Consider the following 23,823-nt stretch of genomic DNA (forward strand, 5'->3'; position numbering starts at 1 on the left):
AAAGGGTGGGGGGAGTGGAGGGGGAGAGAGCTGGACCTAGAAGCCAGACTCTAAGCTGCCCCTGGAGTTAGAGCAATGGGGACACGTGGACAAGTTGAGCCTTGCAGACCCAGGGTCTGTGTCTGGGGTGCCACAGGTACCTCAGGAACCCTGAAGCCAGGTACTACCTCTAGGTCTGCTGTGACTCTGTGGGCATCTCCCCAACCTCCAGCACTGACTGGGGGGACCCTCTCGGGAGAATCTTTGAGGGAAGGGAACCTAGAAACTGCTCAGCCTGGGTGCTGGTGAGGGAGGGGCTAGGTGGTGTTTCTCTCAAGGGCTTCCAGGCTCAGCTCTGCAGTGAGGCCCAGGTTCCATAGCAAGTAACTTTTTATTTTATTTTATTTATTTATTATGTATACAACATTCTGCCTCCATGGATGCCTGCAGGCCAGAGGGCACCAGATCTCATTACAGATGATTGTGACCTACCATGTGGTTGCTGGGAATTGAACTCAGGTCCTCTGGAAGAACAGTCAGTGCTCTTAACTGCTGAGCCATCTCTCCAGCCCCAGGTAAAACTTTTTTTTAAAAAAAAATACTTAATTTTTGTGGGGAAAAGGTCTATCTGTGTAGCCCTAGCTATCCTGGAATTTGCTATATAGACCAAACTGGTCTCTAATTCAGGAGATACTTGCCTTTGCCTCGTAAGTGCTGGGATTAAAAGCATGCACCACCACAACCGGCATTTTATTTTTTTATTTCATGTTTTCAAATGGCTCAAATTATTACAAAGGTCCCCAAGGAGGCCTTGGGAGAGGGGAAGGACATGGAGAGGCAGAGATGCGGGACCATCCCATCGCCCCACCTGCCCTGACATCCCGCAATGTGTACGCAAAAGGGTCACAGATCCTTTCGCTAACAGTACAAACCATCCTAGCAGTCGGAATGGAGAGAGTCTTCACCTTCGCATCAGCAACGGGCAAGCCCTGTCCCTGTGACCAAGCTGAGATCCCTAGGGAAGCATGGCGGGAGTCTCCTCCTTCAGAAGGCAGGGACTGCCCTGGTTCCTCCAGCCTGGGGCACCCCAGAGTCCACGTTCCTGGGCAGTACCCGTCAGTGGGAGGGTATGGCCCAGGGAATGAGGTGCTACCCGCTGCTCGGTACAGTCCTTCGTGAACAGCAGGAAGCCCAGAGTCTTGTCTTTCCAACTCTGAAGGCTATGGCAGCAATACCCTGGCCTGCAGGGTGGCGAGGGAACACTGTCAAGCTCGGGCCCCCAGCTCTCCAATGCGCTGCCGCAGGTGAAAGGCGAATTCAAACATGGTGGCTGCGAGGCTCTGGTGGATAAGGTACCGAGGCAGGCGACCCTACAGGGCAGGAAGAAGTCACACCATGCTAGCCTTCAACAGGGTCTCCCATCAGCAGCTCGCACTAGCAGGGGCATCCTGGGCCAGAGGGCCGATGTATCTCTGGAATTTGCTTGGGCCCCCGTCCTCTTACTCACAGAGGGAGGAACATGCTGTGACCACACAAACACAGCCAGGTTGGGGTGGGCTGGCAGCCCGCCATCCTTGCTGGGGACCCAGGGATCGGGAATAAGAAAGGGCGTCACATAATTCCCACAACTCAGGGCTAGAAGGCCACCTGGACCTTGCCACCAATCCAGTAAAGGAGACTGAAAGTGGGAGGTCCCTGAGTAGGGCAGAGAGGGGTTAAGGTCACATAGCAACCAAGACTCCATTCCACAGGGCCTGCCCGCTGCCATGACCTCACCTTGAGATCCGTGTTAAGAATCCAGATGAAGGTGCAGACCCGGGGGTTGCTGGCTGACTTGAGCACAATGAAGCCTCCAGGACCATTCTCTCCCCTGAGGAGGGAAGCACCACAGGGGGCGGCTGCTGCACACAGCAGGTCCCCCAAACCACCCTCACCCCAGTCTCGGTCCAGCTGGACTGTGGTGGAAAGAGGGGCACGGATGACAATCCCTGCCTCAGTGTGGCTCAGAGCCAGTGCCAGGGGCAGCAGGACCTGCCCTCCACCCACACCCATCCCACAGTGGCAGGGAGCCCACCACCTTCCCGGTCCTTATCCGCTGTGTACAGACTCATGAAGTAACTGTGACAGTGGCCTAGGGTGGCGTGGCCTCCAGAAGAGGGAGCCTTCCCAGGAGGCCGCTGGCCCGCAGGCTGCTCTTCACCTCCCATGGCCTTTTTGCAGAGCACACTTAAGCTACTGCCACAGATAAGGAGGTGACGCAGAGGACACAAGCCTCCCATCTCCTAGCAAGGCCACGGCAGCACCACAGAGCCCTAATCTGAAGTTCGTGAAGACAGCTCTGCTGGAGCCACCTCTTGGGGTCACCCCAGGAGTCTGATCAGCCGTGGAGGGAGTAGGGCAGCCCTCCCCGCTCTGGCAGCACCCGGACAGTCAGTGAGGACAGTTAGTCAAGGCAGAAAGGTATAACCCAGAACCCAGCGCCCCCGCCCAGCTCCTCGGCCCATTCCTGGGACTAGCTCAGCCAGGTGCCCACCACACATACACCCCCTCCGCCTTGGTGACGGCGGCATGGTTCCAGGCAGCAGGATTAGCAGGATTACGGCTGAGATGGGCAAGGCTGGTGGGCCGGGAACAGAACAGGGCTTTGGCCTCAGACAAGGAGGGGAAGGGTTGTTCCAGGTGTGCACACTGTATTCTGAGTGGGTCACAGCTCGAGGGAGGCCAGACTCACCTGACATATTTGTGCGTGGGGGGCTTGGCACAGTGTGTGGTAGCAATGCCAGATGACAGGTACCGGTCTCTGCGCCGCTCAATGCGCCGGACATTCACAAAGTCCCTGGAGGTGGGAGGTAGAGGCAGGTTAGAACAGAGGTCCCGAGCGTGGGAGGCTTGGCTAAGAGAGGACCTAGGTGCTCACCTGGGGGACACGACGCCACCTGCAGCCCCAGATGACACATCATAGGAGATGAGGGTGCTGTCCTCTACCCGCTGCAGGATCTAAGGGCCAACCAGGGAGATCTGAGGTACAGGGGAAGCCCCGACATTGCCCGGGCACCTCAGCATTCCAAACCAGCCTCTCCCTGTCAGGGACGCTATGCTATGAGCCGCTGTCACCTATGGGCCCAGGGCTGGGTATAAGGTAAGCACACTGAGCCTTCTTGCCTCATGGCCTTCTCCAAAGGAAGCAGAGCAGCACCCACTATATACAGAGAAGCTAGATCCCCTGGAGGGAACGGTTAGGTGTGACTGTGACTGATCCATGTCATAAGAGGTGGCAAGCAGGACCCGGGTGGCTCACCTGACAGGCGGTCACTGTCTTATTCCACAACACCATCCTCTCGGGCTGCAGGATCACTTCCTGGTACACCAGCTCAGCGGGACAGGGCAGGAAGGTCTGCAGGAGGGGGTCAGGGCTGGGTGGTGCCAGAGAAGAGACCCCCCTCTAGCGGGGAGATTTGGCGGCAGGACCCCAGCAGAGCACAGGAACCCCCTTCTCTACTCACCTTCAAGATGAAGGTCTTGCCATGGAAGGGAACCTCAATGGTGTACACAGTGTCCCCATACTCCTGCGGCAAGGACAGAGGGTGACAGGGAGGAGGGTGGAGGGCACTGCTGGGGACGGGAACTTGTGGCATGAAAACAGGTGACAGGCCAGGTGAAAACCCCAGGACTCTGGGGACATCTGGGCAGCCTTCAGAACACGGTGGCGGCTCTAGTGAGCAGGACCACGTGCAGAGGTCAGCTCTGTGCTCACATTGAAAGTCAGCTCAGCTGTGACTGGAACCGTGACAAACCAGAACCACAGCTCCAGGCTGCCAAGGGCTGCCAGGGGAACTGGCCAGCAAAGACCCGGGCATGCTTCCCTGTTTCCCCAGCTCGCTGCAATCTTTTTAGATAATGCTCTTTTGATCATGAAACAGAACACCACACACGGGACGCAGGTTGGCTTCCCCTCAAAGCCTGAATCCCAGGAAACCAAACATCAGGGAGACGAGGCCTGGGTGGTGGAAGACGCGGAGATAGAGTCCAGCCCAGCGTGGCCTCCGACTGAATGGCTGGACCCCAGGCTGCGGCTAGCTTCAACTCTGTATCCACCACCTCCCTGGGGCGGGTTTCCGTTTATTCAACCCTCAGGTTCACTTCTCAGGGCTCAGAAAAAAGGGTGAAGACTCTCCCGCCACACGCAGGGGTCAGGTGGGCAGGGGCTCCCGCCACACGCAGGGGTCAGGTGGGCAGGGGTCAGGTAGGCAGGGGTCAAGTGGGCAGGGGTCAGGTGGGCAGGGGTCAGGTGGGCAGGGGGTCCTTACATTGCTCCTCTCGAACTTCCAGTTCTCCTCCTGGGCCAGGATCTGATCCACCACTGCCATGGCTTCCCTCCCCTGGCGGATGTACTCCCGCTCCTGGAAGGGAAAGGAACAGAGAGGGGTCAGCAGGGGGGGGGGGGGTCTGTGCCCTCCCGGCTCAAGTCTGTTCTTTCTCCACACATTCCACAACCCTTCCTTCCAGAAACCTGTCCAGCTGGATGTGGGGTTCAGGCTGGTGCCCCTAACCCTACATGCTTTCTGTGGTCTGCAGGACTGGCTGTTCCTGTGTCCTCGGGCACAGGACGGGCCAATGGGCCTGACCAGCCCGTGGTCGGGCAGATACTACAATAGACAGGCACTAACTGGCACTCAGAGGTCTTTCCTCTGCAGGGAAATCTGTCCAGCCTGGCAGAGCACAGCACTGACCTGTTCCCAGGCAGGGGTGGAGGTGGGCAGCAAGATACCTGGGCAGAGAAACTTTTCTTCCCAGGGACTTCCTCATCAGATTCGCTGTCAGACCCTGCAGGGAAACAAGAGCAGATGACAAAGGCAGGGGGTGGGGAGCGAGAGGAGGAGGTGGAGGGGTTCAGAGATGAGTGCAAGAGCGTGGGGGCTAAAAGTGTGTAGGAGAGGGTTGCTGGCTTTCCCCAGGGAGCCAGAGAGAAGGAACAGAAAGAACAGACCCAGCCTACCTGGCTCCCCACCCAGCAGCTCTCACCTGCAAAGGATTCTGGGGGAGAATAGAACTGGCCCTCAGACAGAGCACCGGAGAACAGCAGAGGTCCACGGGCAACAGCAGCCTGGGCAGCAAGATACCCTGCAGAAGGAGACACGGGCAGCCATTATCCCCGGACAAGCTTCAGACTCATCCTCGCGCTTAGAGAGGCTGATAAGGTGGCAAAGGGGCTCAGACCGACTAAGGCATGCTACTCCCCTGCTCAGAGCCGAGAAGACCTTCTCAAACCCAGTCCGGCCAAGCCTAACCCCCAGCACTCACATCTCTCCTCTTCAGCCTCCTGGGGTAGGACTTTGAAATCAAGGAACCAGGTCTCCAACCAAGCCAGGACAAAAGAGACAATGGGAAGTAGGTAGCCGAATGCCCCTTTGCTGAGCAGCTGAGACAGGAAAAGAACATGGCAGGAGGTTACCCCAAACCTAGAGCCCCCTTCTGAGGCCACCAGCTTAGAATAGCCGGACTAGTATATACCCTACGTTTGGTAGCAGCTATTTAGGGACTGGCTATAGCATATGTCTCTAAGATGAATTATATGTGTGGCAGGAAAAACTGATTCTGGCTAGGTGTGTCTCAGGTAGTAGAACGCTTGCCTAATGTGTACAGGCCTCTGGGTTCCAGCCCCAGAACTTTAGAGATCAGCGAGGTGGCACCCGCTTGTAATCCCAGGCTAGGGCAGTAGAGGCAGGAGGATAAGTTCATGGTTACCGCCATGTGAAATCCTGCTTTAATGAAAAATGTCAGGGGTGGTGGTGCACTAGGGAGGCAGAGGCAGGAAGAGTTCTGAGTTGGAAGCCAGTCTGGTCTTCATAGTGAGTTCTAAGCCAGCCAAGGGCTACATATAACAAGTCCCTGTCTCAAAAACAAGCAATTAAACAGGGCTGGTAGTGGTGGCATGCGCCTTTAATCCTAGTACTCAGGAAGCAGAAGCAAGAGCACCTCTGTGAGTTTGACGCCAGTCTGGTGTACACAGCAAGTCCCAGGACAGGCTCCAAAGCTACAGAGAGCAACCCTGCCTTGAAAACCAAACAAACAAGGTTGTGTGCGTGCGTGTAGAGAAAAAATTACTAAACCTCAGGGTGGCAGCAGTGTAAGTCGGGGAAGCCAATAAGGACGACTCCTTGCAAATAATGAGGAAGAAGACTTCCTCCTCTCCGCCATAGCAGAAACAGACACCCCAACCCTGCAGAAGAGAAGTCCACCCTCGGGGTAGATGCCCATCAGACCAGCTAGCGCCTGAGCCAGCCTGAGCCACTGACCTCAGAGAGGATGACCTTGACGATGAGGAACGCACTGGACACCAGGGTGGTGACCTGCAGGGCAGACAGCAGGGCGAGGGGGAAGGCGGAGGCTGGGGAGTGAGTCCTTCCCATGCAGCCCTCACACCAGTCCCTACCAGGGGAGGCCTCAGAGTTGCCACAGCGGGCATCTTACCGCAATCACCCACCAGTGCCGGAGCCGCAGCACAGCATAGCCCAGCAGCAGCCCAGAGAAGCGGAAGAAAGCCAGAACCTGGTGGAGAGGGGCGGCGGTGTAACATCAGGTGCCGGCTGGCCTCCACAGCTCTGCTGCAGTGCACCCCCACCTGGGCACCCTCACCTCAGGTGAGGACAGTGACATGTAAACTTCCTACTCAGAAGTCCTCTCTCTGCCCTGACCTTGGGCTCTCAGAAGGTGGGGCCCTGCTTAGGAGCTTTGTGAGGTCTGAGGACCACCAGGAGATAGAGCTGCCCCTCCCCTTCTGACTGTGTGTGGCATGCAGAAGGAGAACCCAGCCAAAGTGCACCGTCTTGGAACCCGGGGTCACTCACAAAGATGTCAAAGAAAGAGCTCTGGAAGCTGTAGTGGATGATCTCCTGCTCCAGGTTTCTCCGGATGCCGGTGTTGGTCTAGGGAGGAAGACAGAGGGGTTCTGAGGTCCTGCCCCACCTCAAAGGATGGTGAGGAGCCCAAGCCAAGGGGTTCCAGAGGAAAGTTAGAAATGATAAGCCACCATCCAGGTGGGTGAGGCTACAAGAGAGTTGAGCCACCAGCCCAAGACCTCAGGCAGGCCACACAGGCTAAGCTGGGTTCAAGTGTACTGCCTATAAAGGAGGCCTGGAGGCCGGTGGGCTGTGCAGGGGAGGTGGTAGACCCACACAAAGCTAGCAGATGTGTCCTGGAGACGCCTCTTCTGTAATCTCATTTCCTTCCTAGCACCGTGGTTCTCCATCTTGCCAGCCACCATCCACGAGGGGGGCTGGGCTGAGCAGTGGTGTTAGACAGAGCCCCAGGTGGCAAATCAATGAATTAGGTTTGTGTTTAATGGGTGAGATCCATCACAATGCTACTGCTGTGCCTTGAGAAGCCAGCAAGGAAAGTCAGCCCCTGGGCTTGCTCCTGTCCCTGCCCAGTCCACCATGGATCTTCACCCAAAGCCTTAACACCATGGCACAGATGCCAATGTCCAGGGATCTGGGAGACTAGGGACTCTGGACAGATTCCAACAGCCAGACTGTATCCCAACTCCTCAGAGGGGATAGATAGACATGCACCCCTGAGAAGGGAGGATTTTGGTAACGGAGCCCCAGAGGACCCTTAACGATCTGCTAGACTGGAGGTCCCCCATTCTGGCAGGTCATCTACACATTGGAGTGCTTTCCTGGGGGAGTTTGTTTGATCCAGGCTGGCTTCCAGCTCACCACGTAGATAAGGATGTCTTTAAAATCCTTGCCTCTGTTTCCCAAGTGCTACGATTACACGTGTGTGTTACAACCAGTTTGGGGACACCTGTTAAAAGATCAGGCCACTGAGCCTGGATCTTGGGGTGAGCCAACATTAGGGACCTTTAGAAATCTCCTAAGTGAGGCCAATAAGACAGATCGGTTAGTAAAGGTGCTTGCTACCTGGTAATGAGGACCTGAGTGTCTAGATTTGACCCCAGTGCACGGGAAGATGGGAGAAGATAACTGACTCCACAGGCATGCGCCCCCCAACTCACTCTCCCTTTCCCCTAACATAAAACGAAACGAACAAACTGAACACCAATAACATCTTCAGGCAGGCACAGGGGACACGCCTGTAACATCCGTGCTCAAAAGGCTGAGGTGAGTGCATGACTGAGTTCAAAGCCAGCCTGGGTTACGCATGCACCCCATCTCAAAAAGACACCTTTTCTCCCCTTTGTCTGCCCAGCAAAATGTCACACTGACTCCACTAAGAGTTCAATCCGGTATCCTGAACCTTTTCGTTACATCTGTGTTACAGCAGTGTGTTTGCGGGATAGGCTCTCTCGCATCGCGGGAACGCTCAAGGCTGCCTGATGACTGCTGAGCAATCACAGCTGTCAGCGGAAGAATTTCAAAAGCAAAATTATCAACATTCTCCCAGCTCTTCTCAGGTTATAAAATATGCATTGAATTAGGGGTGTGGGTGAGCTGTAGGGCTGCTTGGATGCTAGCTGGGACCTTCAAAAGAAGATGCCCGGGACCCCAGAAGCTCAGCCCTGTATCAGTAAGATAACCCAGTGCCCTCTTCAGTGGTTCCTGCATCACCCCCAGGGTACCAATTCATCTGACCCACCCTCAGGGCTCTGCCTTACCCTTCCAGTTCAACGTGATCAGAGGCAAATGGACTTCTTACCATCTTGCTGCTAACTAACCCCTTCCCAAACTCTCCACTTACACCAAGAAAGCCAACTTTGAGACCTGGAAAAAGGATGTTTGCCAACTCTAACTCTGACTATGAACCCACGCTAACACGGGGCCCTGGGGACTGAGACCACACATTAACAGAGAAAAAACTGAGCGGGGCCAGGCCGGGAACACCCCGTTTCAGGGCCTCTGACTTTGTGTATGCTGAGGTTCAGTCAGAAGCATTATTGGGGTGTGGACATTGCACTCTGAGACAGTTCCATCTCCAGGCCACCAGGCAGATCCCCCCAAACCAGGGCCACTAACCAGGAACTGGGAGTTTTCTTTCACCCCACTGTATTCTCTGCCTTTAGCACAGCACCTGGGGCACCGCAGGGTCTCCGAGCACGTTTGATTAATAGATGGATGAACTTGAGCCAGAGAGCAAAGTAAGGCAGAAAGAAAGAAAAAAAATATCCTCTGCTCGGCTGGCTGGAGGCATTTCTCCTCCTGTTCGCAGAGTCACCACTAGGGGGCAGTATGATGCAGAAGCCTAGCACACAGCTCTGGAGCTAGAGATCTGTTCGCATTCTTGCTGGGGAGCCTAGGACAACCCCTCTGATCCCCTCGCCCCCCAGGTACCGTTCCCTCTCTTTACGTGGAAAATAACTACAGCTATTCTTATTTTCCGTTCTCCACTTAACTCAGATCAACTCCATGAGTGAGGCCCAACGACCCTCGCATGCTGCAAGCAGGTGGACTAGGAAGCAGGTGAAGGCCTCCCCCACGTGACCCCCAACTCACATTTAGCTCGATGATCCATAGGAGGGAGATGAAGAGCAGGTCGAAGGTGACAAAGAGACAGAAGGTGCGGCGGACGTCGGAGATGGCCCTGCGTCTGTCCGGGGGTGGTGGGATGAGGTGTGATGTCAGGCTCTGGCTGCGGGACAGGGAACTGCCCAGGGAGGCCAGGGCTGGCAGACTGCGCTCCAAGTCACAGGCCAGCTCGCTAGGCAGCTTGCTCATCCTGGTGGGCCCCCACGTTGAAGTGGGGACAAGGAGGCCTCAGCCGCAGGGCTAGGGGAAGAGGGAAGTGGCTGTCAGGGCCCTGGAGGTCCAGGAATACCACCTCCCAGGTACCCTACTCCCCTGTCCTACACCAAGGCCCATAGCTCTGCTCAAATCCTCTTATGAATAAGGCATTATGAGGCAGCAAGATTTGAGCATCCCCCCCCTTGCTCAGTCCTGCTGCCTGAAGGTTCTGGGATGCCCTAGCGGGGGCACTTACTCTGAATCTTGGGGCTATAGTCTGTTCCAGCACACGCTGAAGCTCAGCCCCAAGTCCTGTCAACAGCCTCTGGCCAGCCCCCACCCCCAGGAGAAGAGGGCCCCAGGCTCTGTTCTTTGTTCTCACAGGACAAAGCCACATTCCCTCCCAGCGGCAGGCCGGCCCTTCCACCCCTAATCCATGGCAACTGGGAGGGATTCTGGAGCCTTGTCTCAGTGGGTCTGGACCTAGCACACCTTGGTCCCTGCTCGGTAGCTCAAACACCCATGCCAGGCCCGACTGCTGCTAGCTCTTCACCTTCGACAACCCTTCCTCACAAGGCAGCTGGAGGAGTTGTTCAGAAGCAGAAACCTCCCTCCCTCCACCTCCCACCCTCCCTCAGCTCCCCAAATCCTGGCAGGAGGGTGGGTGAGGTAGGGTGGGCACTGTGCCCAGCTCTGTGAACTGGGCAACACCCTGACCCCTGACTTATCACAGCCACTTGGGCCTTTGGTTGCGTCCCTCCATGTGGTAGCCTGGTTTGTCTCCAGCCCTTGAGTCTGGCCTTCCTGTTGTCTGGAATGTTCTTCCCCAGCCCTAAGGCTCTGCCCACACAGTGGCCCTTCCCAGCCTCCACTCTCAGTCAGGCACCGCCCACCGTTTCCCTTCCTTCAGTGAGCTCGCGGCTATCTGAAATCTCATCTTCACGCTTTAGCCTTTCTCCCACTGGACAGTGACGTCCAAGGGCAGGCACGGGGCTTCGGTTGACTTGGTCACTGCTGTCTCTCAGGAGCTGGCACCATGTGTGCCAGACAACAGGTCCTTCCTAACTGACTGTTGGATACATGAACACTGCAGAAGTCTCCTGGCCCTCAGCTCCATGATGCACAGCAAATCTAATCCAGGGTTGTTGCCCACAGTCCGCATGGCCATGGCCACCTTTGTGCCCAAGCAGGACAGGATAGATCTTCATATCGGTGAGACAGTCAAGGCTCTGGGACAAGTGGACGTATCTAGGCCTGAGCCTCCTATGCAACCGCAGAAACTCTGATGAACTCAAAGACAAAGTGAGTCTCAGTCCTCTGGTGCCACAGAGACCCCATGAAGAGGTTCCAGGAGGCACTGATGTGCTGAGCTCCCTGGGTGGGGGCAGAGAGCAGCTAACTCCAGCACGAATCAGAGCAGCAGCTGTGGGGGGGGGCTAGTGGAGGGGGCGTCCTGGACATCTGTCCACATTCACAAAGGTGGACGGAGCCACCACCCTCTGCTGGTGTTGTCGCTTTTAAACTTCTTTTCCCTCTGACACTTCCGGGTCCTTAACCTACCAAGTCCTAAAGGGGACCCAGAGTTTGTGGCCAACAGAGGGTTCACCCTCTGCCTGAGCAAACCCCACAAACAGAGGCAGACAGACTGCTTTCAGCAGAGACCCCAAAGTCACCTGAAAGAACCTAGGACACCCCAGTACGTGGTCACCTAGAGAGTGCTGGGGGAGTTCAGCTCAGCTCCAGAAGAAGCCATCAGTAGAGGGGATGTGACAGGCCAGGGCCAAAGGGACTCGCCAGCATCCATCATGGGCTCGATACCAGACTGGAGACTCAGCACATCCCTCCCTGTGACGCAGCTCCAGGGCTAGTGACATTTCCTCGTGTGCTCTCCCACTCCCCCTGCCTCTCTGGCTTCATCTCCTCCTGTCTTTCACAAAGTCACCTTCTACCAGCAAATCCGCCATGCTGACAGGAACCTCTGCAGTCCAGAGCAGCTTAGAACCCACTTTTGTTTTTTTCCAGACAGGGTTTCTCTGTGTAGCCCTGGCTGTCCTGGAACTCGCTCTGTAGACCAGGCTGGCCTCGAACTCAGAGATCCGCCTGCCTCTGCCTCCCGAGTGCTGAGATTAAAGACATGCGCCATCACAGCCCAGCTGTTTTCTCTCTTTCTTTTCATCTTTCTCCCAGAGATTTGAAGGACAGGGTCTCCTGTAGCCCAGGCCTGTGGAGCCAAGGACAGCCTTGAGCCTCTGATTCTTCTGCTGCCACCTCCTGAGTGCTAGGAATAAGGCATGCACCACTACGCTGGTTCATGCTGGAGAGTGAACCTGGGTGCTAGTGCATGGTGCCCAGACACCCTGCCAGCTGAGCTACACTCTCAGCCCAGCTTGCATAAAAGAGAAATGTGGGCTGTGCGGAGTGATGCGGGCCTATAAGCCAACTGAGAAAAGAAGACAGATTCAAGACCGGCCTGGGATACAGAGTGAGATTCAAACTCCCCCTCACCTGACGCACAAAAACCCAAACTCAAAGCAAACTCTCCATCCACAGGAATTTGGGGTGGTGACATAGCCCAGAAATAGAACCCCTGACTGGCACGTGCAAGAAACCCACAGTTCAACCCTCAGCATAACAAAGAAGTAAAAAAAAAAAAACAGGAAGAAAACAAAAAAACAAAATTTAAAACATAGAAGTATCATGCCCTCCCCAGCTTCCGGAATCCAGAAGTCTAAATTCAGAGCTGTCTGAAGTGTTCGGCTCCCCTGCTTCTGGCAGTGTGGCGCCAGGCAATCTGGTACTCCCTGGCTTGAGGGCTCTACTCCACAGTCCTGCACAGCACTCTCCTGCGCCTCACTAGTCACACAGAACCACTTCCTGGGTTAGGGGCCACTCGCTCCAGGGTGACTGCATCTCATCTGTGACGGCCCCATTTCCAGATAAGGTCACATCATGTAGTACAGGGGTATAGGACACATGCCTTTCCAGAGACACAATACAATCCATAACTATACCCTATTTTTAAAATTATTATTCCAGGCCGGGGTGGTGGCCTTTAATCCTAGCACTCAGGAGGCAGAGTCAGGCGGATTGCTGCATTTGAGGCCGGCCTGGTCTACAGAGAGAGTTCCAGGATAAGCTCCAAAGCTACACAGAGAAACCTTGTCTCAAAAAATCAAGAAACAAAACAAAAATGAAAAGGTGCTTGCTGCCAAGCCTGGTGACCTGAGTTCAATTCCTGGGCCCTCACTTGGTATGGTAGAAGGGGAGCACCGGCTTCCACTAGATACCCTCTGACCTCTATATGCTGTGGCTATGTGCCCCTCCCCCCATGCATGCATGCACATCCAAAATAACAGGGCTGGAGAGATGGCTCAGAGGTTAAAAACATTGTTTCCTTTTTAGAGGACCTGGGTTCATGCTGTCCATAATGGTGCTTGCCTTTAAAGGATCTCTGTGAGTTCAAGGCCAGCTTGACCAACACAATGAATTCCAGGACAGCTAGAGCTACACAGTGAGATACTATCTCAAAAACAAACATGAATAAATGAATAGATAAGTAGGTAAGTAGATAGATAGATAGATAGATAGATAGATAGATAGATAGATAGATAGATAGACAGACAGACAGAAAGAGAGGACCAGGGTTCAATTCCCAGAACCCATGTGGCAGCTCAGAACCTTAGTTCTAGGGGATTTCACATCCTCTTCTGACCTTCATGGTCACCAGACATACATGTGATACACAGACATACATACAGGCAGAACACCCTTACACATTGGCACTGCCTCCCGAGTGCTGGGATGAAAGGCGTATGCCACCACCGCCCGGGGCCTTATTTTGTTGTTTTGAGATTGGGGTTCATGCATCCAGGGTTTGCCTCAAATGCTACATGCAGCCAGGGATGCCTTTGAATTTCTGACCCTCTTGCCTTCCCCTGCAAGATTAGCCAACACTCTAACAGCTGAGTTACTGCCCAACAGAGCAGCCTTCTTCATTTGCTTATAAAACTGACTGTTACTTTTTTAAGACTAGCTCTCCCTACCTAGGCCAGGCTGACCTCAAACTCAAAATCCACTCTTGCCTCCTGAGAGCTGGAATTCACAGTCAAACCACCACACGAGCCTTAGTACTCTATAAATACCCTTTCCCCACCCTGTACTGGGGATCGAACAAGGCTGTGTGCGGTGCGTGTCTGGCAAGCGCTGTGCCGCTGGACTGTATCCCCAGCCCTCGCAACTGCAGCTGACAGATGAAATACATCTTACCGAATCCATGGCCTATGGACAAACATTTATATTTGTAATGAGCAGAAACACTACATTGTGTTACGTGGTATGTGTACATTTTCACGCTGCCGGGAGTCTATCTCCAGATAAGAATTCCCTAGAAGCAGCATTGCTGGGTCATCCTGCATGCGTGGTTTTGTTAGGCACTGCCAAATTCCCTTGGCAGTTGGCATTCCTGGCGTAATGTATGAGAACGCCTGTTTGCCCACAGCCCACGGGAAATACTGTCACCCATGTCTGTCTGGGCCTTCATCTCCATTTCTCCCCCACTCGGGAGCCTCTCTCTGCACCCCAGCATCCCTGTGCCTCTCCCTTCCTCTCTCATCTTTTATTCTCCGCCCTCCCCCACTTTGCCTAGCTCAATTCTCAGTGCTGTGGCTTCTCACATGGTCCTCTCCTCTTACTGGCGTCCCGTCCCTCCCTGGGCACAGGACTTCGGTGGCAGCAGCTTGGGTGTGAGACACACTTGGAGCACAACCGCCCTGAAACTCACACCCAGACATCCTTGTGGAGGCGAGAGACTCAGAGCCGAGCTGAGAGCAGAGGTGCTGGGGGCCTGGGGGAGCCGAAGATGCCAGCATGTGGGAGCCACGCACGGGGGCTTACAGGATGGCTGACAAGAGGCTGGCCAAGAGCCACCCTCCTCACAAAACCACCTCCAAATCCCCAGAGAGCTGAAGTGCCAGTCCCCAGAGGAGACCACAGGCAACTCTGAGCCACTATGGCAAGGCCTTATTTATAAACTTCTGCTTCTAAACAAGAGAAACTAAAAAATAAATAAATAAATGAAACTTTATCTGAATCTTTGGTAGATAAAAAAAGACAAAAATCAAAGATTCCTGGTACCCAGGTGTGGCTAAGGCAAACTTAGCATGCACAGGGTCCTATCCTTAACTTACAAGAACCAAAATCCAGTCTATTGTGGGTAGTGGCTGTGAGAGACCCACACATCAGCTTTTCTCTGGTCCCAGCGTCACCCTGGAGACCTCCTGGGACTCAGCATGAAGCCTGGTTCATCCAACCTGCCCTTAGGAGTCCCCTACGCACTTGTTCAGCCAAGAGGACAGACGCTGGCAGCCATCAGAAGAATAGCCAGCTGGAGACAGAAATGAAGCCCCGAGAGCAGCACCCCGCCCCCAAGCCCCCTGCCTGCTGTCACCGGCCCCTCCCAGGCGCCTCCAGAGGTGTCGGGAGAGGAGCTCACACGTGGCATGAAGCAGCAGCCCGCCTGGGATGGCTGCGGACTTGACACCTGTGTGCCTGTGGAAGCTGAGCTGTGAAGGCTTGGGAGAGCAGGGTAGGAGGGGCCAGAAGTTCTGTCACCCACCCTAGGGTGGAAGAGGAAGGAGTGCGGGGGGGGGGGGGGTCAAAGCAGGTGTGTAAGCCCAGGGCGGTCAAGCTCTGGGCTTCCACTTCCTTCAGAGGCAAGGAGGGAGGGGTCACCGCAACCTCACTTGCTACCCAAGCCTTCTTTCTCTAACTGACTCCCAGGACACGTGGTAGAAGCCCAACTTGCAGCGGGCTGTTGAGCTGGGCGGCAGACTGCGGAGGAAACAAATACAAGGAACGGATGCAGGATGCGGCATTGTGGTCAAGCCCAGCTGCCCAGCACGCACAGCCCCAGCACTACAGCCAAAGCAAATAAATAAGTAGAATGGATAGAGTTCAAAGTCTGGCTTGTCCCCTCCCGGGCCCTGCAACCCGGGGCAAAGCAGAACCTTGCTGAGACTCAGTCTCCCCATTTTCACTGTTGTCAGCACGGCAGGTGGAGCCCCGAGTCTTACACAGTGAACCGGGAATGATAACCACAGCTTCCAAGTGTATGTTTAGTTTCTTTTCTGAGACGCGGTCTCGTGTATCTCAGGCTGTGTGGATGACAATGAACTCTGATCCTCCTGTTTTAACTCCCGAGTGCGGGGATGACAGGTAAGAGCCTCTGCAGCGCTGGGGACTGAATGCACCGCGAGCACTCTACAACTCCTGAGCTGAGCTGCATCTCCAGCCCCAAGCTGTTCTGTTTTGTTCTTAATTTGATGTATTTTTTTTATTTATTATGTATACAATATTCTGTCTGTGTGTACGCCTGCTGGCCAGAAGAGGGCACCAGATCTCATTACAGATGGTTGTGAGCCACCATGTGGTTGCTGGGAATTGAACTCAGGACCTTTGGTAGAGCAGGCAATGCTCTTAACCTCTGAGCCATCTCTCCAGCCCCAATTTGATGTACTTTATGTGTGTGAGTGTTTGGCCTGCATGCATGTCTGTGCACCACATGTGTCTGGTGCTCTCAGAGGTGAGAAGAGGGCACTGGATCCCCTGGAACTGGAGTTACTAAGGGTCGTAATCTTCCATGCAGGTGCTGGGACTTGAACTTGGGTCGTCTGGAAGGGCAGTCCATGCTTTTAACCGGTCTCCAACACCTCCTAAGTTGCATTTTTTAAAAAGCATTTACTTTATTATTTATTTTATGTGTATGCATTTGTGGATGTATGCACTCGCACGTGGGTATTCTTCAAGGCCAGAAGAGGGTGTTGTATTCCCAGAGCTGGAGTTACAGGCAGCTTTTAGCTGGGAACTGAATGAACTCCAGGCCTCTGAAAGAGCAGCAAGAGTTCTTCACCGCTGAGCCATCTCTCTACAGCTCATAAGCTATAAATACACAATACACTTAGCACACCTGGACTACACACTTAAAAGTGTTAACACTGGCAAACTCTGTTACCTGTTTTATCACGCATACCGATTCCTTGCTCTCCTGCCCATTGGTTCCTCACCACCCCCAAGTTTTACAAGCCTACCTTCTACAAACACTAGAGGCACTAAAATTCTAACCTCACAGGGATGCTATTTGTATAAGTGTCAGAGGGGAGGGAGGGCTTGATTAGTGGCTGAGGTGCATAGGTAGCCAATAAAAGGGCAACAGAGAGCTTTGTCGTGGTGTGTGGAGACTATGCTCACCACAGGACAGATTAAGAGACACTCCAAAAGGCTTGGGTTCCAAGCTGTACTCTACAATCAACCTGCTGGGTGCCACAGAACAAGCTCCCCAGCTCCTCATTCTGGGGGATACAGAAGGCCAAATCCAACTCCAGGCAAAGGTAGATTCCCAGGCTAGGGTGGGGGCAGAGGCTGGGGTCTGCCCTGGCTCCCTGTAGAGGGTCTTAGGAAGTATGCCAGGATGCACTGACCCTTCCTGTTACCTTTCCATGCAGATAAGGGAAGCAGTAGGAAGACCCCCAACTGTCAAAATTGGGCCCTTCGGTGGCAGGATCACAGACAAGGTTCTTATAGCTCTCTTCCCCAGGCCGGCCAGAGGCTGCAGCCACCTGCCTGCAGCTCCCAATTCAGTGGACTACAGCTCACAGTGGGCACTTCCGGCCCAAGGCAAGTGTGTGCCATGTGACTTATTTGTTAAAGCCTTGGTTTCTATACCTGCTGTACCCGCTCACTGGCAGCATAGTGTTGGCCTGGACTGTCCGGCAGTACAAGGAGACAGAAGTGCCTGGAAAAGTGGATTCTACAGGAATTCCAAATACTTCCTGAGGACAGACAGGCAGTCCATTCCAGGAGGCGCCACGCTCCCCAAGAAATATAAGCCTCTGGTTTGATGTGGGGGACTCTAACTTACTACAGGAGAGTCAGAGGAGTCAGATGAGAAAGGGGCTCCAGGCTGGGAGGAGGAGCACTCACTGGGAGGAGGAGCACTTCTCTCTCCCTCTTCTGTAGACTGGGACAAACATCAGTACCTCCTGGGCACCACAGGGCTGTCAGAAAGAGGGAGGGACCCATTTGCTCCGATGGCTTACAACATTCCTGACACATCTACCTCTGTCTGCCTCTTCTGCAGGGAAAGAATCCATGAGTCTTTGGGTCAGGACTGGGTCAGGATGCCCATGTCAAAAGTGAGTAAGCAGCCGGGCTAGAGCCAGGCTTTGGGTCGGAAAGACAGGGCTGGCCTGGGGCCGCCTACAAGCACAGAGGTGAGCCCGGCTGGTAGGGGCCTCGTGCCTCCCTGTGCACACTGCCTCCTTCATCACACACACACACACACACACACACACACACACACACACACACACACCCTACCAGGAGAAGGATAACCCCCTAGGAAGGAGGAGGTTGAGTTCCCAAACCTGCCCACTGCTACCTTATAGCCGGGCCCAGCTGCCCCACTCCAGGGGTCTCTCCACTGAGCTGAGACCTAATACATGGGAGGCCCTGCAAGCCCTCATCAAGATCAGCAGCCATTCAGCCTTCACCTGGGGAGCCAGGGCCTCCTCACCACATCGGACAAAATCAGGCTCGACTATCAGTTCCCTCCATGTCAGCCGGCCTGAGGCATCTCTGCAGATCCATCTCCTTCCTTCCACCTTGCACTTGACCAGAGTCCTAACGCTAGGTCAGACATCTCCCAAAGGTCCTATCCTCAGTGGCTTCCGGCTCAAGTAGAACAAAGGCCAAGGCTCCCACTCCACGTCACAGCACACCCCTTGGTCCCTTCCCCTCTGAACTCTCCACGCCAGCCACATTGCTTCCTCGCTGTCCCTGGACACATCAACCTTCTTCCAACTCCAGGTTGGGGACTCTTGCACAGCTGTCCCCTTACTCCATCCTGGTTTCTATGGAAACCTCGCTGTAGAGAGAACTTTCCTCAGCCCCAGATTTAAGCTCCCTCCTCTTCTGTTTTCCTCTTGGTCACAGCACTGTCTGTTCTTACACTGTTGCTTTCTATGTTTTCTGCCATCTTCTCACAGCGGAAGTTAAACTCCACGACAGCACTGGGGAGTCCCTCGTCGGGCCCACTGCCGCAGGCCCAGGGAAGCACACCAGGAAGCGTGCGGTGGCTCCTTCCTCATGGGCTTCTCTCTCAGACAGGGACAGGGATGTGCAGGGTCACTCATGTCCGGCCCTCAAAGCAATCTTCCTGAAATTGAATCCTGCCTGTCTGGCATCCTGCCCTGCTCAGAGCCCAGGCTCCTCCAAAACCAACAAGGGAACTCATTTCCCAGGCACCAGTGGGCAGAGTGGCCGCACCAGGGCAGGGCGGCTGCCCTATGGCAATGCAGAGAAGGCCCTGACTGAGTTAAATCTCTTGGATAAGGAACATTAAGAGGAAGGAACCTCACACTTTTCTCTAGACGTGGGGTTTAATATCCTATCCCACTCCACTGAGGGCGACTCCCAAACACAGCACAGCAGGCTCCCCACTTCCTCATTCCAGAACAACCTCCTCCACTACCAGAGAACTCCTGCCCTTCAGAGTTCAAATGTCACTGTCTAGGCAAAGATTTCCTCTACCATGGAGGTTCCTCTGACCTCAGAACTCCAGGTCAGCACCACACCCATCTCATAGCTAGACCTGAGCTTTGGCTGTCCAGGTCACAGCGGCTAGTCTCAGGCTATTCTATGGGATTGCAGAGAGGGAGCAGCTCTGAGGTCAGCGCCAGACCTAAATAAAAGCCCAAGATTATTTCTTGTGGGGCTGTGTGTCCTTGACCAAGTCACCAAGTCTCATCCACAGGTCCCTTCCCTGTAAAATGGACATCAAATAGTACCTACTTTTCCCCCCCCTTCTCGACAGGGTTTTTCTGTGTAGCCCTGGCTGTCCTGGAACTCTCTCTGTAGACCAGTCTGGCCTGGAACTCACACAGATCTACCTGTCTCTGCTTCCTGAGGGCTGGGATTAAAGATGTGTGCCACCACCGCCTGGCTCAGAGAGTATCTACTTAATAGGACTTGAAGGACTGAGAAATTCCATCTACATGGTGTCCCTGCCACGCAACGCAAGGCCCTGGGCCAGGCACATACAGCAGGGCACTGTACCCACTTGGCTACTGGACAGGAGGACTCTGTCTCAGGAAGCTTATCAGGAAGTTTATCAAGGATGGTTCTTCTGTCTGGTGACTCCTGCCCTCAGCCTAGGAACAAGTGACCTATTGCTCCCTAACCATACACCCACAGAGGGCTAGGGACATTCCCTGGCCCTGGGGAAGTGGAAGTTTAAGGAGACCAGGGCATACAGCAGCAGAGAGATGCATGGCTGCAAACCCACAGTGATTCCATTTCCCCTTTCCTCCGGCGGAAATGGGAAGAAGAGTCAGGCTAGCACGGGGAGAGCCACTCCTTCCTAGCCGTGGTTTCAGGAAAGCACAGCCACGTGTCAGGTTTGCCCAACACCCTCCACCCCATCCTGCCCCGCCAGAATGCCCCTAGTTCAGTGACTCTGCGGCTTCTGACCTGCTAGGGTTGGCGGCTCAGACTCTACTCCATTCTTTAGTGATACTGGGTAAAAACTGAGGAAGTCGAGTTCCCAGAGTCAGTCTGGAAAGGGCCAGTGTCTCACAGGCTCCTCCCAGGCCCAGCTCTGACCAGACAAAAGCCCACATTTGCCTCACTCCAGCCAGGAAACTTTCAGAGGGGCACACAACTGACAAAAGGGTATGCTCTCCGCTGTCCTCTGTCCCATTGATATGCTAGCTGCTCTCGTGGACACCACTGAGACAGAAGCAGAGCCTGGGTCATGGCTATGCATTTGAAATTAAGGAAAAGGCTTTAAATCTCTACCAAGTGACTTTGAACCAACCTCCCCCAAAGGCTCAGCTTCCTCATCTGTAGAATGGAGGCAACAAGCATTCCCCCACACCTCCCAAAGAAGGAAGCCTCTGCCCTGGGCAGCAATGAGAAGAGATCACAGGGAGGAGGAGCTACCTGAGGCCTAGAAGAATCAGCCTCATGGGGAAAGTGGGGGGAAGGGGGGAGATGCACAACCCTGGAGGCAAAGGAGCAACAGAGGATGGAAGAATGCTCACTGGTGTGATTCTCAGCAAACACACGCGTCCATTAACTCAATACTCTCTTCTGACCGCCAAGGGCACGTGGCATACACAGTGTACAGACGTATGTGCAAATAAAACACTCATGTACATAAAAAATTTCATTTTTTTTGAGACAGGGTTTCTCTATATAGCTTTGTAGCCTGTCCTGGCACTCTCTCTATAGACCAGGTTGGCCTTGAACTCACAAAGATCCTCCTGCCTCTGCCTTCAGAGTACTGAGATTAAAGGCGTGTGCCACCACGGCCTGGCAAATTTCAAAATCTTTTAAAAGGGAGAAAAAAAGCTGGGCATGGCTGTACACGCCTTTCATTCCAGCACTCGGGAGGCAGGTGGATCTCTGAGTTCAAGGCCTGCATGGTCTACAGAGCAAGTTCCAGGACAGCTAAAGCTACACAGAAAAACTTTTTTCAAAAGAAACAAACCAAACCAAACCAAAAAATTCTTAAAAAAAAAAAAAAAGGCAGCAACAAAGGCCTAGACATCAAAAATGACCCCAAACACCAACATTTTAGGGCATCCCCACGGTATCATCCCTTTCTACTCCTAAGTTTAGGGGTATTTCCTCATAGCAATCATGGAAAGGAGTCACTCCACAGAGAAGGACCAGCTCTCCTTTCTCTGAGTCCACCATGGTCTCTACGCCTGGGTTCTTTTCAACCCTGAATCTTTAGTCAGTAAGTACAGCTCCTGTTCCCAGTACCTTCCAGTGCAAGGTTTCATTTAGGACCCAGGGACAGAATGATAAGTAAGCCACATTCATCATGAAAAGTCATAAAGAAGAACTAGCATGTTCTTCTGTAAGTCATGTTAACTAATGTGCGCCTATTGGGCACTCAGAGGCCTGGGAGTTTTTTTGTTTGCTTGCTTCTTTTTTCCAGACAGGGTCTCTCTGTATAGCTCTGTCTGTCCTGGAACTCACTCTGTAGACCGGGCTGGCATGGAACTCACAGAGATGTACCTACCTCTGCCTCCTAATTGCTGGGATTAAAGGCGTGCAACACCACTAGCTTGATGACCTGATAATTTTGTCTTTTATGCATGAGCTTTTTCATTTGTCCTCACAACTCTACAAGGGAAACACATTACTATCTTCATTTTTCCAGATGAGGAAGTGAGGTACTGACTTGATCATCCAAGTTCGAGACACTATCAGAATCCAAATGGTCTGGTGCAGAGGTTTGTATTCTCAGCCATGCTGCTAAGGGTGTTAAGAAAAAGAGGCATCCAACCTTTGGGGGTGGAGGGAGGTGGTGTGGAGATTGTGCCGTCTAAGCAGGACACTAGAGACAAGTTAGATGGAAGCCCAACTGACCAGAGAGGAAAGAGGAGCTGATATGTACAAAGACACAAGGAAACAAGAACCTTCTGTGAGCAAGGCACGTCCTTCAGGACCATGTTGTTGAGATTTACAGCAAAGAACACAGCCAAAGTGCACTCCCCTAAATCTTGTTAGGGGTTCAGCCTTTCTCCAAAGGCAATGGGAAGCAAGCAAAGGACCATAAGGAAGGAAATGACACCATCAGACTTGTGACCTCAAAGTCTGCAACAGCTGGAGTCTGGAGACTGGGCCGCAAGCAGTTAGGAACTCAAGCTGGGTCTGGTGAAAAGCTGGTAACAAGGGTGGTAGCAGAGAAGGCTCAGGAGTTAGCTCTCCTGACACCTCTGGGCACACTGAGGGTCAAGGGTGTAAGGCGACTCTGGAGTTCCTCTTTGGGATAAGACAAAAGTGGAGGGATGAATTTACAGATAAAAGATCAGCTAGGAGCCGGGCGGTGGTGGTGCACACCCTTAATCCCAGCACTCGGGAGGCAGAGGCAGGCGGATCTCTGAGTTCAAGGCCAGCCTGGTCTACAAGAGCTAGTTCCAGGACAGGCTCCAAAAGCTACAAAGAAACCCTGTCTCGAAAAACCAAAAAATAAAAATAAAAAATAAAAAAAAAGATCAGCTCAGTTTTGAAACACGCACACTCCATCTGAAGTGAAGGAGAAGGAGGAGGCAGAGACAGCTTGACAATTTAAGAGACCCTGAAAAGGGATGTGTGTCGTCAATCTGGATATAGTCAGCAGACCTGAAGCTACAATAGTGGATGAGGCCATCCAAGATCAGTGCACAGAGAGGAGGGCTGGGCCAGAGAGAATGTGAAGCGGTACTTCTAACCTCTTGTCAGAGAGGCAGGAATAAAAAAAAAATCAGGAAATATAAGAGAATCAAAGGGTGGGAGCATGTCACGAATGAGAACCAATAGTAATAGGCACTTCTGAGGAATAAAGAAAAGTTTAAAAGACCTTTCTGATATCATTAGGAAGTTACTCGTGGATGTTTCCAACCGAAGTTAGAGAAAACAGTGGCGGGCAGAGATGCAGACTATTGGAAAGTATGTTTTTCTCCTTCTGATTCTGACCCCTTCCCACACCCAACCGTTGCCCCACAAATACTCAGATACCGACCCCTCGTCTTTCCTTTCGTTATCAAGAAGAATGCTTAGGAAAGCGACCACAGACGCCTCCCAGGCCCTCTGGCGGGGTAAAGACCAAAACACCCGCTCACCAGCCCCGCACGCAAAGCAGCAGCCGGCAGAGAGGAAGGGGGCGGAACCCGGAGCGCGAGGGGCGTGGGAAGGGTCGGACCGAACCAAAGACGGACACCGGACAGGGAAGCGGATTCCGTCGGCTAGGGGCAGCTCTCGTACCATCACCCGGTCCCAGCGACCGCTGCAGGACCCACCTGCTTCATGTCACCACGGCCCCAACTCTTCCTGCCTCAGCTGCAGTCCTGCTCCACGGCCCAAGGAACTCCTCAGAGCGGAAGAAGAGCTCCCAGCGGCGGAAGTTGCGCCGCTGAGCCCGCCCCCCAAAGCAACCCGGGATCCTTGTGGCTCTGCAGCTCCGCCCCAGTCCCGCCTCTCTCCACCCGGCGCCTCCGGGACAGAGCCGGAAGCAAAGTTAGGCTGTTAGAGGGTGCAAGAACGGCAAAGAACTCTAAGGTGTCGTGGTTATTGGACCATACAGGCCTGGCACTGTGGAGTAAAGGGGAAGGCACGA

At 53.7% G+C, this 23,823-nt stretch overlaps 1 protein-coding gene across 2 annotated transcripts; it reads right to left on the minus strand.

The window, feature by feature from the left end:
* Positions 1-723: 723 nt before the first annotated feature.
* Positions 724-23,642, minus strand: Stard3 (StAR related lipid transfer domain containing 3). Of its 2 annotated transcripts, none has more exons than XM_075990839.1 (15): positions 23,507-23,642; positions 9,432-9,704; positions 6,828-6,905; positions 6,451-6,528; positions 6,276-6,329; positions 5,281-5,398; positions 5,002-5,100; positions 4,748-4,803; positions 4,287-4,379; positions 3,483-3,545; positions 3,278-3,373; positions 2,897-2,976; positions 2,711-2,815; positions 1,756-1,849; positions 724-1,349 (listed from the first exon to the last, which is right to left on the minus strand). In XM_075990839.1, the coding sequence occupies exons 2-15, from the start codon at positions 9,651-9,653 to the stop codon at positions 1,245-1,247; spliced, it is 1,341 nt and encodes a 446-aa protein (XP_075846954.1). In that variant the 5' UTR covers positions 9,654-9,704; positions 23,507-23,642; the 3' UTR covers positions 724-1,244. The 2 variants fall into 2 exon arrangements, with proteins under 2 accessions (XP_075846954.1, XP_075846955.1); XM_075990840.1 differs by having other exon boundaries at positions 23,472-23,561.
* Positions 23,643-23,823: the final 181 nt, after the last annotated feature.

This window comes from Microtus pennsylvanicus, chromosome 11 (assembly GCF_037038515.1).
Source record: "Microtus pennsylvanicus isolate mMicPen1 chromosome 11, mMicPen1.hap1, whole genome shotgun sequence".
Lineage (NCBI taxonomy): Eukaryota > Metazoa > Chordata > Mammalia > Rodentia > Cricetidae > Microtus > Microtus pennsylvanicus.

Coding starts and splice junctions, on each gene's coding strand:
- Stard3 (XM_075990839.1), bottom strand. CDS start 9,653: ATGAGCAAGCTGCCTAGCGAGCTGGCCTGTGACTTGGAGCGCAGTCTG. Junction 3,546..4,286: donor GGAAGTTCGAGAGGAGCAAT/GTAAGGACCCCC, acceptor TCCTTGCCGCAG/GAGTATGGGGACACTGTGTA. Junction 3,374..3,482: donor GCAAGACCTTCATCTTGAAG/GTGAGTAGAGAA, acceptor CCCCTCCTGCAG/ACCTTCCTGCCCTGTCCCGC.